This window comes from Channa argus, chromosome 6 (assembly GCF_033026475.1).
Source record: "Channa argus isolate prfri chromosome 6, Channa argus male v1.0, whole genome shotgun sequence".
NCBI lineage: Eukaryota > Metazoa > Chordata > Actinopteri > Anabantiformes > Channidae > Channa > Channa argus.
In genome coordinates this window covers 10,682,182-10,695,003 of record NC_090202.1, presented here as the reverse complement: position 1 = coordinate 10,695,003, position 12,822 = coordinate 10,682,182, and the positions used below count along the sequence as shown (strand labels likewise).

General features: G+C 38.7%; 1 protein-coding gene across 5 annotated transcripts in view; it reads left to right on the top strand.

Annotated features, from left to right (window-relative positions):
- The first annotated feature begins 545 nt into the window (after window positions 1–545).
- sik2b (salt-inducible kinase 2b) overlaps window positions 546–12,822 on the top strand; it is a 40,869-nt gene continuing 28,592 nt past the window's right edge. For 2 of the 5 annotated variants that reach the window (XM_067506715.1, XM_067506714.1), the window contains exons 1-3: window positions 548–1,094; window positions 4,363–4,479; window positions 9,666–9,729. In XM_067506715.1, the coding sequence (XP_067362816.1) occupies window positions 957–1,094; window positions 4,363–4,479; window positions 9,666–9,729 (319 nt within the window). In that variant the 5' untranslated portion in view covers window positions 548–956. Of the gene's footprint in view, window positions 1,095–3,895; window positions 4,085–4,362; window positions 4,480–9,665; window positions 9,730–12,822 lie in introns of those variants that run through there. The other 3 variants (XM_067506716.1, XM_067506717.1, XM_067506719.1) reach the window with 3 other exon arrangements.

The window sequence follows — 12,822 nt, the reverse complement described above, 5'->3', positions numbered from 1 at the left end:
TTTACCAACAGATGGTGCTGTTATGTAGCTGACCGAAGTGTCTTGGACGATGCTAAAAAGTCTGGTTTTATATGATGTCCTGCACAGCACATTGCTAGATATTTAACCCTTTGTGATTCAATGACCAATTCAGTTTTTGCATTATATGACTAAAAGTAGACAGGGTGAGGAATGTATGTTACTTTCATCTCTTTATGCATAATTCCAGCACAGTGCTCTGTTTAAATCTATTATTTTCCATACAATTGTGCAGAGCACATTACTACGAGGAAGTAAGTGTCAGTTTCATGCAGATTCCGAATGAATCCATCTCTTTCACTTGCGTTTTTCACTTTCAGCCGCCACAAGCTTATTAAGCACCTGCATAGGAAAACTTCAACGTTACCTATGCGTGCAATCAAGCAGGGCAGACAAGCAAATAGATTTCAAAATAGCAATTTTACCGGTTGACGTAAGAGGTGGGTCTGGTCGTCTTGGCAACCAATTGGCACTGAAGTGTGGAGCGGCTCCGAGGCCCCGCCCCCGGTACAAATACCCCTATGGCTTTGACGTCAATGCACGTCAACCGGAGAACATGATGCCTCTTTGCAAGTCAACTCGTGTGTTCTCTAGCTGATAGAGGCACCTCAAGCTGAAATATTATAGCTCTATTGTATTGGAGGACGTGGTGTGACAGCCCCCAGGCTCAGCAAATGGCCTGCCTCGTATCGCCGCACTGACGAAGACGTGTCGCCACATTGGCGTCCAAGCTGGCAGGGCGACACAGACATCAACTTTGTCTCATTTTAATGGACACACTTCGAGAAGCGGCGGCGGCAGCGGCGGCGGCGGGCGGTTTGTTTTCCTTTCGTCTTTATCTGTAGCTGCCCGAGCAAGCCCGTGTGAGCCCCCCGTGTTGTCCCTTTGCTCGGCTAGCTACCTCCTACTCTTTCACAAACAGTCCCATTTCGAACAGCATGGTCATGGCTGACAGTGTCCAAAAACCACTGATCCGGGGTCCGGTCCGAGTGGGCTTTTACGACATCGAGCGCACTTTAGGAAAGGGCAATTTCGCGGTGGTGAAGCTCGCCCGACACCGTATAACCAAGACCGAGGTGAGTGTGTTGGGAAACTAGTTAGCCTGAAAGCTAACTTATGCTACTAAGTTACATAACTTTTATGCACTAGTTGACTCCCCAGATATTCACAGCAGATACCGAAATGCTGTCCATGTCATGCACTAATAGAAACTTGGATCGGGTAACTGCTGCCCACTTGGCTGCTCCAGTGCGAGCAACAGCTGGTGTGTTTGAAGCCTGCAGGTACAGGAGCAATGACTGCCTGCACGTTCTTCCCCTTCAACTAACATCACTGCCAGTAAGAGGTCTGACCACCACTGCTGCTGGGAAACACAGACTGTAAACATGCATGCTCTCTTTCCGCCCAACCAGCACAATACACCTGTACTTCTTTCGTTAACGACCCAGACAGAGCCACAGTGTCCCAGTGTCTGGCTCGTGTAAACGTCCTAGTCACTGTATCTGGGCCATGCGGCATGGGTCGGTGGTCCTATTATGTAATCCAAATAATGATGTGATTTCGGAGTTTCTTGTGCCAGTAGTGCCCAGAGCTTTGTAAGGAGCCGGGTACGCCAGCTAAATCTCTGTAATTGGAAAGCAAAATGTTCTGCACAAATCTATGCAGACGGTGATCCACTGACACTTCTCTGGGGTCTTCGTGCAGTTTGCAGGGGATTTGATATTACAAACACTGCACACTCAGGCAATCCAGCATGAGCACAGAGTGATAATGCAGCTTGGATTTGAGTTTACTTGCAGCTTCTTAGGTGAGCTCTGTGTCTTCCTTAGGCAGTACAACTGAGTGCTTTCTGTTGTACTTTATATTGTGCTCACAGAGACGCGGGGATTTACTGTAAAGAGAGTCCAGCCTCTGTGAAGAAGCTGTATGAGATGGAGGGAATTAAAATAGGTCAGAAAACGTGTGAAAACACAGGTTGCACCTTTTGTTCTTTGATCTTGAGAGCCTCCCGCGGTTTCTCTTTGAACTTTAGCAGAGTGCAAAAAACAAAGATTTATGTCATTCGGACAAGACCCTTGGAAGGTTAGACAAACAACGCTATAAGTGAAAGGTTCTTAAATCTCTTATCATGTTGATGTAACTATTGAAGCCGGTGAAGTTGTGCAGCGTTAGTCTAGACAGGTAATTTGCAACCGTGTAACACTGACAACTACGTAAATGGAGGTTTTCCTTTCAGCCAAACACAACACCAGGTGATTTGACTGAGTGGCTGCCCCTCTCCTTCAGCTGGTGTGGTATGTGGATTGAATGAAAACGTGGATGTTTTTGATTTTTAGGCCACTGCTTTGGTAGAGGTCACTCTGCGCTGGTTGGTACAGAAACATGTACATGAAGGTTGGTACATGTTTGTACTTTTGCGGTAGATTGGCTTGGTCAGGCTGGTTGCCAGAGCCAGGCTGTTTGAGTGTTTGTTAGAGTAGCCAAGGTCAACTGGAGAGGCAGGCTTTTGACTTTATGTGATGCCAAGGAGATGTTAGCTTGGTGCATGTGTGTAAAGACAGCCATGGTTTAATGTCACATGAGCAGCAGATGTGATGCATATAACTAGATAGGAATATCTGTGTGTGTGTGTGTGTGTGTCTAACAATGTTATTACCTACAGGCCTGTTCCTTTGTGGGCATGTATGTCAGCTTATCAGGTTGTGTCATTTATCCATTTCCGGTCATGTATTGATCAACATTTCTGCTCTCTTTAGGCTAAATTCACCTTTGTCCTCAAATGACCTTGCGCCAGCAAAGTTATGTGCATGTGTGTATGTGTGCATGTTAGCATTGCTGTCAGTGGGATCATTTGCCTCAGATCTTTTCATGCTAAGTACCCTGTAATCTCTCCATACTAGAACAGTCATTTTAAATTTGATGCCCTAGAGGTCTCAACTTGTAGCTGGAGTGCCATTAAGAGATTTGGATTTGTTCATAGGATTCAATGCCAAATTGCATACCTGTCTCTACTGTGGGTAGGGAGGTATTAACAGAGTGCTAAATGTATCAAAACACCAATTACTGCATATCTGTGAGTACTAACTGCAAGTATCTTTTAAGAGGATCAAAATTGGTTGTCAGTGGGGCAGAGGTGTCAGACCTTATTATTAAAAAAACCCAATAAAAGCTCATGTTCATACAGAAACAAGAATTTATTTATTTACTTTTATTTTGTCCCCTCACTGAAACCACTTCATTTTTACAGCAGGAATGCAAGGTCATCTAGCAGCAAATGTTGGACCTGCCTGGACCTTTGCTTCAAGACACTGTGAAAGCCAGTTTGTTGGAGCTATGTGCAATAGCAAAATTCTTTTAAAATACTTGAACGTAACATGAAAGAGGTGGAGATGGATGATAAAATCACTGTCAATCTTAGACATTTCCATTTCCAGATGTAAATCTTGTGATTATAAACTGGGAACTAAGTCCTGGTATCTGAAAATACACATAACATATTTCCTAAAAGCCCAAGCTGGCATTTTGATTTGTCTGACCAACAGTCCAAAGCTTAAATGTTCACTTTTCTGTCACAGAAAAACAGGAAAAACAACCAGCATTCACATTCCAACATTTATGAAGCTAAAATCAGCTGGATTTTTGTTTATTTTCTCATAAAGAATTTTTTTGTATACACTGTTTTTGTATAAATATTAAAGTAATTGCAATAGTTAATTTACCGTTGATCAGCTAGTTTATTAAAACTTTAATCATTTCAGCTTAAGCCTCACCAGTACTTGGAACATCATACCCATGTACTATGTGCATGTGTGTGCATCTTTGGGTTTAAACAGTCTTGAGTCTTGTTTTTCTTTGTCTAAGAGTTGTGTGATTGCAGAGAGAGGAGCTGGGGCCTCCTGTTGTTTACTTCTCCAGTTTGGCTCGCAGACACTTGGAACACATCAGATTACAGTGATGAAACGTTGTTTATGAGACAGTTTGAAGGAGAGATGGTAATATTGTCTTGTTACCGAGTGGACATCATTAACCAAAGGCTTGACTGTTGAAGTTGAACACGTCATTCTAGGTGCGTGTGTGTGTATTCAACAAGGCACGTGTTTGCCTCTGCTCTACCTTTTAAAAAACTATATGCATGACTTGGATTTTAAAACTGTTTATAAAGGTTTCGGGCAAGCTGCATTCATTAATCTATGTTGTCACAGAACAAAGTTCTCTGAAAAGAACGGCTGAAAAGAACTCACTGTTAAGCTTTTGCTGCTTCAAGTTTTTAGAGAATATACAGCTGTATGATATTGAGAAACTGAAAGATTACAGTTGTACTGTTGATGCTTGTTATTTCTATAGGTGGCCATTAAGATCATCGACAAGACCCAGTTGGATGCCGTTAACCTGGAAAAGATCTACAGAGAAGTTCAGATCATGAAGATGCTCGACCACCCCCACATCATCAAGCTGTACCAGGTCAGTCTGTAGCATTACTGCATGCTTTATACAGTAGATCAAACTATTTTAGAAATCAATATGTGGACAAAATTTGTGATATTTAACTGGGTATTAAAAGGTGCTCGGAGCTTAACTTTTCTTTCATCCATCACATCACAATTCCTTGCGGTCTGTCCCTGTCATTAGAGCAGTGATGTTGGAAGAATGTTCCTGCATATATTTACTTCAGCTACTACAACATACAAGGATATCTGTTAAATTTCCATTAATTGCCCCCTTTACACACACAATTTTTACCATTTAATAATAGATGTATCAAGTATCTCTTATACAAGCTGTTTGTTGATTTGTCATCAAATGCAAACTCTTGTACGTGGCACTATAAACCCAAAAAGCTAGATTGGCTTGTTCTTTTTGTTTGGCCACTAATAATTTTGGATTTAGTTTAATGCAAATCAGACCAGAAAAAAGCTTGCTCTAATGCTAATGATATGCAAGTGATACCTGCTCACCATAGGTGTAAAGAAATTATTAAAAAAATATAATTTCCCCTCAGAGAGCACGAGGCATGGGTACTGTTAATAATTTAACATGTGACGGCCCTAGATTTAGATGCGTCTCTGGCTAAATTGTGGACAAATGGGTTCCATGGAGCATAATTCACTACTGCCCTTGTTGATCTTCACACCAAGTACTTTAGCAGTCAGGGTGTTGAAGCGCTCGACTAATCCAGGTCATTGTCTAATGCATTAGCAAACAACTGCTGCCAAACAGAACCTGCCACCGCAGGAGAGTTTAAGATATGAGAACATAGTTAATGACTGACTGACATTCTCTGTCTCTGCATGTGCCTTGCACTGTGTTAAGGTGCTCCTGGCCTAATTCTAACATTAATGCTTGATGCTGAAGATTGTATATGTTATAGGTTGTATACGATCTGAAATGTATTGCAGGCACTATTTAAGTTGCGTTTTAAAATCAGTAATTGACCCAATTTTGATTTTTTTACTGACACTCAGATTATTTAAAAAAAAAAAAAAGGTTTAAACTAGGCCAAAATAAATTGGTAACATTTTCAGATGTTTATAATTTTTGTCAGTGCCCCCTTGCTTCTATGTGAACTTGGAAAAGTACTTTTTATGAACATATAATTGGAGTATCAGCATTGAGTTTCACAATGATTTAGCTAAAATGACCCAAGTAAGAATGATCTGCAGTATCTACTGTGAAGGTTTTGTGTGGCTGGAAAACTGTCAAAAGCCTTGTTACAACGCAAGCAGTGCTCTGTGGTATGTCTTTGCACTGCATAGGCAGAGAGCGTGCAACATGATGGGAGCTGGGAGCAAAATGATGTGATGCGATATTAGGGAAAGTTGACACATGGACACATATCAAGAGTTGGAGTCTTAGTACTTCGTCAGTTTGAGTACAGCCTCAAGATGGTAATTACATGTTATCAAAGTTAGTAATCTATAAGCATACATTTTAAAATGTTAATTAAAAAGTGCCTATTCCTCTGCTCATCACAGTTGTGGGGTTTACTCAGTATTCTCCTCATTATGCAACTTATGGATGTATTAGACACTCAATTTGTAGTTTAAAAACACACCCTTAAACATTTTTTCATAGTAAGAAATGCACTTGTGTAAATGATAATAAATGAAGGATGAAATTGCATTTAGCTGCTTCAGTTGGAGGATTTTTGTATTGTGCATCCTGTCTCATTGTCACACTGTCATGTTGTAATAAGAGCCATTATTGGTTAGTGGGAACATCTGTACGTTTGTACTATAGGTCAAAATGTCTGCTGTAAAGATCCAATCAGCTTTGTCTCTTTCTCTTACTAAAAAATACATCATATACCTTGGCTTTTAAAACAGTGTAAACTGTAAATTGTGTATTGTGCATGTTTAGTTGGCATGTGAAGTAAAAAGCAAAAAATGCCTTTAATTTGTCAACATCAAGAAGCAAATAATCTTGCTTTGTGTTGGTCTTTGCAGTCATGCTGTTGAAATGATATTCAATGACACTATAATTATTATGATGTGTGAAAAGAATTTTTTATAAAAATTAATCCTAAAGATGGAGAAAGTTTATTTTCCCATCTTTTGCACCTTTTTATGGTTGTTGTCTACCTGTTCACTTTTCTAAGGAAAAGGTAAAAAAGAATTAAAATGGTTAAATTTTTTTCAAATGATTTTTTCTTCTGGTATTGCATGTTATTGGTATGGGATCCAAGCAAAGGGAAACTCACCTTAAAACAAAGATGTCCGCTGTCTGTTACAAAATACCCTAACCACGAGTTCCTCAGCAGTTCTGGTGATGCAGTTGTATTACGTAAACCTTCGGGTCCTGTTACTTTGTTTAGTTAAAGTAAATGAGTGTTAATTATCATTACACATAACGTGGCCCTGCTCCAGCTTTCTGCTGTTATTTTGGTGTGTATTATTATTTTCAGTGGCCACCTCAGTTCAATTAGCGATTTCCTTTTCTAGTCTCATAAACTAAGCTTGGCTCTGTGGCCTACAGGGAAGTTGTAGCTAATGGAGACACACAGAGACACAGACAACCCCAACTATAGACCCCGTTCTGGTTTGTCATTTCTTTTTCCAACTCGCTATCCTCTGACTGTTGGTTTTGCAGTTTTTCCGTTGTCAGCCTTAACCTAGACTGAGTCTTTGTACAAGAACAGAGATTTTAAGCATTTGTCTCTGGATATTGTCTAAAAAATTACAAAAGCGCTTTCTGTATATCATTATTTAAATATTAATGCCAAGACAAAATTAGTTTGTCACGTGAACATGAATTATTTTGCTGGAAATGCTTGGGCAAATTGAAGGGACTAGATGGTCAGGGCATTGACTCAATGTCCTCTACACTACAATTAAAAACTGCATTGTTTTAAAGATTAAAACAATTGCATTCAGTGTTATAAATTATTAGTTCACGGTCTTGTATTAAAACAGTAGACCCTGTATACACCCTGTAACTCACAATAGGGATTATACAGAAGCTGCTCTTCCTTATGGGCTGGGACATGCAGAGATTTTCTCATGGGCAGGAGCTTAATTTTCAGTATGAAACTATTTTCCAATATTAAATTTATTAAATATAAATACCTACACATAGGATGATATCCCTGGTAGACATTGTAAATAGATGTGGTTCTTATTCATACTTAAGAATAGGGTTCACTTTACATTATATCCTAGTACTAGTTTTTTAGTTTGTCTTTGATTACATGGAAAAGTTTCATTGGCCCTTTTAGAAACATTGAAACTGTAGCTACTCTTAGTGCCAACATAAACACACATATAGGAAAGTGAAGTCGAATGAAAAGATGCAGTCCAGCACGAATTTAGCGCAAACCCACCCAGGTACAGCCACTGATTGGCTATGAGGAGCTAGCAGCAACTTTTAAGGTGGAATGTTTTCTTATCTGTTACTCAATGCATGAGTTCAAATTGTGACGTGGTCATTTTATTGAATATAGGGGAAAACATTCTATCATGATACATATTAATTACTATCAGAATTGGACTTTTGGTCATATAATAAAGCACTAATCTGGATTTTTGATTTGGACAGAAAGTTCAGATCATCATAAACTATTTTAATAATTATTGGCACAGAGTTTAATTAAATGACTAGCACCTGCCCTGCATGTGCTATGATGATAATTACGGGGAGTGCTGGGTTTTGTGATGCCATCTGTCACAAAATGTATTGTATAGGCCTGGCATCTGTCCTTGGAAGTAGGCCCGAGTATAAAATGTCTGTGAAGTTTCGGTACTGTATAGGCAAACATGTAACCACAAAACCCCAGTATGAAAGGTCTAGCTGAATGTTTAATCAGATTGTTATTCAAAAACAATTTCTAATTTTAACACAAATTTGCACTAATTTAGACAACTGAGGAAATAATCATTTTTATTTTTTAAAAATATAAAAATATTAAAGTGAAAAAAAGTTTTGTTTTGGTAAAAATTCATGTGGAGAAATCTGATAATACTACAACCTATGACTAAAATAAAACAACACCCAGTAGCACTTGTAAGGTGAGCAAACTGCTCTGGTATAATAGTATAAAATAGATGAGAGAACAGTTTAAGACAGGTGATGGATTCATGGTAGATCGCATATGCCAGCCAGCCAGTCAACACGTTCCTGTCAGATACCGTCACAGCACGAACAACAAAGGATAGAGAAATATCTGCCGTGAATGGAAATCTTTCACAGTGATGATTTATCTCACTAAACACAGGTGAAACTAATAACATTAATAATGGCTGCATTCCACTTAGGTGTGCCAGTGCCAAAGCCCTGCTATTGTACATGCTGGTTTACTGGCACACCTAAATGAAACAGAGCCATCCGTAATACAGTTAGTTACACCTGTGCTTTTCTTGCTGTGACAAGTTAAAGTGTCTCCTGTGAGAAAGAAGTATTTCTCAGATTAGATGCTCTATTGGCTGCTGCAACACTAACACTAAACCGAGGCTTAATTCATCAGTTATAATAGTTGTATTCCAGCACCACAATACAGAGAGGACAAAATGTGTTTGTTGCACAACCAGGGCCAACCAAAAAAAAAAAAAAGATACTGGCTTTCATTTCCTAAATCCATGAATCGGTCAGTGTAACAGATGGAAAATTGATCATAAACAATGAGCGTGGGATTTCTAGTGTGAATGTCTGGCTCGCTGTGTGATTCATCCTCCCCTCTCCATCTGATTCTACCCTCCGCATTTAGTTCTATTCATCTCCCGAGTGTTTCTGCTTCTAAATCGGTTCTCCTCCTCCTCCTACACAACACAGCACCGTGTGAGAACTGGAAGATTTGAAGTACCATTCAGACATACTCAGCACCACCAACCATCCACCTCCATTCTCTTACATTGTTACCACTTTTAGACCTTGTCCCATTCATGCATTTTGTTTTGCTCATGACTTTGTGGGTGCCAGACACAGTATTGTAACTACAGAAAGAACCTCGTGGACAGCTGTGTAAAATTTCTGTGATTTGTATCTGTTGCTAACCTTTATTTTACCTTATTCCAATTAAACCTCCTTGCAGGAGACTGTTCACTTGGATTATCTGTTATTGCTGTTGAAAAGATTTCTCCTGTGTGTACTCATATTCACTCTCCTACTCTCCCCTCCCCTCCCTTTTCCCCTGTTCCTTCATCCTCTTCCTCTCGCAGGTAATGGAGACGAAGAACATGCTTTACTTAGTTACGGAATATGCCAAGAATGGAGAGATCTTCGGTGAGTGATCTTTTCAAACACAAGATTAAGCTGGTTACTCAGTGCTAAAAATCATTTTCCCCACCCAGTTTATTTGCATCCTCTCCATATCAGTTGAACAAAGAAATATCTGCTCTGTTGTATCAATAATGTTTTTGACAAACAAGGAAGTATCAAAGTGTTGTTGAGTTTACAGTGCTCTTAGAGGTATCTCTGCCTCAATCTCAAAGGTCACATGATTGATGAAAATCTGAGAACAATGCCCTGACGTGGTCCTTGTCATGTGCTGGCAGTAATTGCAGTGCAAAATGTGCTGACATTGTTTTCTTGTCATATAAAATGACATCCTTGAAAGCAGAGAGGCAGCATCAAAAAGAAAAAGATGGATTTATTACTATATGTGGTACAAAATTGCTTCCTGCTCACTGCTTTTATTGCATAGATATTAATTTGGCCAACATATTAAGATTTCTGCCCTATTTGACTGACTGTTACATGGCTCTAAATACTGAATAATGTACACATTTGTCATTTATCGGGGGAGGTAGATCTACTTTTTAAACCAATTTAAATTAGTATACTTTTATTATACTTATACAACCAGCAACATAACAGATAAGAGAAGTGAAGCACGTGACAGGAGAGGTCAAGAAACTAAAGGTCCATACAGCCACCAAACCAAGAGTTTAAAATCATCTTATAATCAGGAATTAACTAAATAAATATTTACTCATTCACTTTTAACACACTGTTCCTAATGGTTTTGTAGAAGTAAATTTAAATTGATAACACTGACAAATCAATTTACTCTTAAAACTACCTAATGGATAAGTGAAAACGTGTGAGCCAATTTTTTTAAGAACCAACAACTGAAATGTGTCCTGAAAGTAATCAGACTCTTAATGCAGTATGTTTTTCTCAGATTGCCCTCTGTCTAACCACTCTGCCATAAAGGTCTGAGCGAAGGATGTCTGCCTCTGTCAGGTTCTTCTATTACTGCAAAGAATTGCTTAGGTTCTGTTGCAGTGACTGCGAGGTTCTGGTCACCTCACTGACTCTTCTTGTCCAGTTACTGTGTCACAACAATGAAGACTCCTGGTGGTTCCAACTTTTCCAGTTTCTCTGTTACTGAGGGCACATGAGAGGTTCCTGCTTTTTTCATGACTCAAAGATTCAAATATGATTTAAAACCTTTGCCCTCATCTATGTTGTGTGGCACAACAGTTTTTTTTTTTCTTTTTTTGCTGAGGTCTACAGAAATTTTGTCCCAACATACAGCGTGAATTGTGGTACCTACTTACGCGTTTGTTTTTCTGCTAGTTCGATTAGTCAAACGTAAGACCTTATATGTGCCTGACTAAAAATGTAAAGGGCACATAAAATGATCTGAGTACTTTTAGATTTTGAGTAATTAAAGTTTTTGGTTTTTAAGTTCCCAAAAAAGGTTTTGCAACATGGATTTATTTTGTCTTCATCAGTTATTGAGTGTAGATTAATGGGATTGTTCTATTTAAGATTAAGTTCAACACAGGAGAGTTTGCAAAGAGTGAGATAGTCTGAAAACTTCTGAACCAACCATATAACTAGCAACGCATTATACTGAATAATGTATTCATAATAATAAATTATATAATTTGATTCTTAATTTTCAAAACCTATAAAATATTCATCAATACTGAACAGTAGAAGTGGCAAAACCTAAATATATGACACATTAATAAAGCATACATTTTGATCATAAAAGTCTATAAAACTTTTTGTAATTCAGTGCCTAAAAGCCCAGGTGTGGCAGTTTTTTGCTGTCATTTAGCACAAAGAGCAATAAACCTGGCCTTACTCATTTTGGACCTTTGGGACAATAAGTTTGTCAGTCATTTACCAGATTTTTGACATTCATGCTCAAATTTACCGTATAAACCTGGTTCAAGGTTCCAGGCTGACAGTTTGAAGATACATATAGCAAACAGTAGAAATATTTTATGCACTGGTTTTGTGCAAATAAAGACACTTATGATAGTAAGAACAGACAAGTCAGAACATAGCAAGAATAGTACATGCAGATAACAAATTATCTTAGTGTGCCACAGCACCACATGTGCTCTATCTGTACCACACATGTGTACACACACGTAGACTCAATTTGTACTGTGTGTACGTGCTGCAGTCTCCAATCAAATACACTGGATATTAGCCAAAAGAAAGAGCATATTTCATTGCATTTTTTTTGCAAGGTAAAAAAGTTGGAATCAAATATTCCAGGATTATACTTTTCCAAGTGAAAAATCCTAAATTATACCCTAAAGTATTTTAAGAATGAATAACACTAGTATAGACTTGTCTGATGTGGGCAACCTGTGAGTGGATCATGATCCACATAGATTATTGGCCTCACCTATTAGACAGTCTGAGAATGTTTGCACTTTAGCCTACTTCCAGACACAGAAGTTTGATAGGATTACTCCACTAAACTTAATAGTCATGCCTCTGGCGTGTGTGCGTGTAATTTTGAGGCCAGTGTTCCACTTGTGACGTTGACTCAACACTCCTCAGTCATTCCTGCTCCTCTAACCTAGAGAAGCACACTGCAGAAAATAGGAATTTTAAGAGGAGTTAAAAATGTAAACGAAGTACTAGCACCCAAAAAGAAACAATCCTCTGCATCAGTATTCATATCATAGCTAATGGTGCTTGTTGTAGGTAAACCAAGGGTCGGTTTCTTTTAGCTTAGTCAAGCTATGTAATGAAAGGTCACACGCTTACAAACAACTATGCAGTTATTTATGACACTGCTGAGAAAAACACAGGTGAAGAGAAACAGCAGCTACTATGCAGTGTGTGTTCTGACACGTTATTACCATGCCGGCCACTGTCGACCACAACATTGAAACCATAGGGTGTTTTTAATATTGTGGCAGATCAGTCCATATAGCAGCAACAACATCATGAAAAGAATAATTAAAACCATCTTTTGTAAAAGTATCTTTAGACACGCTTAATTTGTGTTTATACCCTACTAGCTTTAGCATGAAGGTTGCCTGTATTTTAAGACCAGTGGAGCACAAGTGGGTAGTGTCTAAATGGTCACTCTTTGTTAACAGGATACAGTGTTTTCTT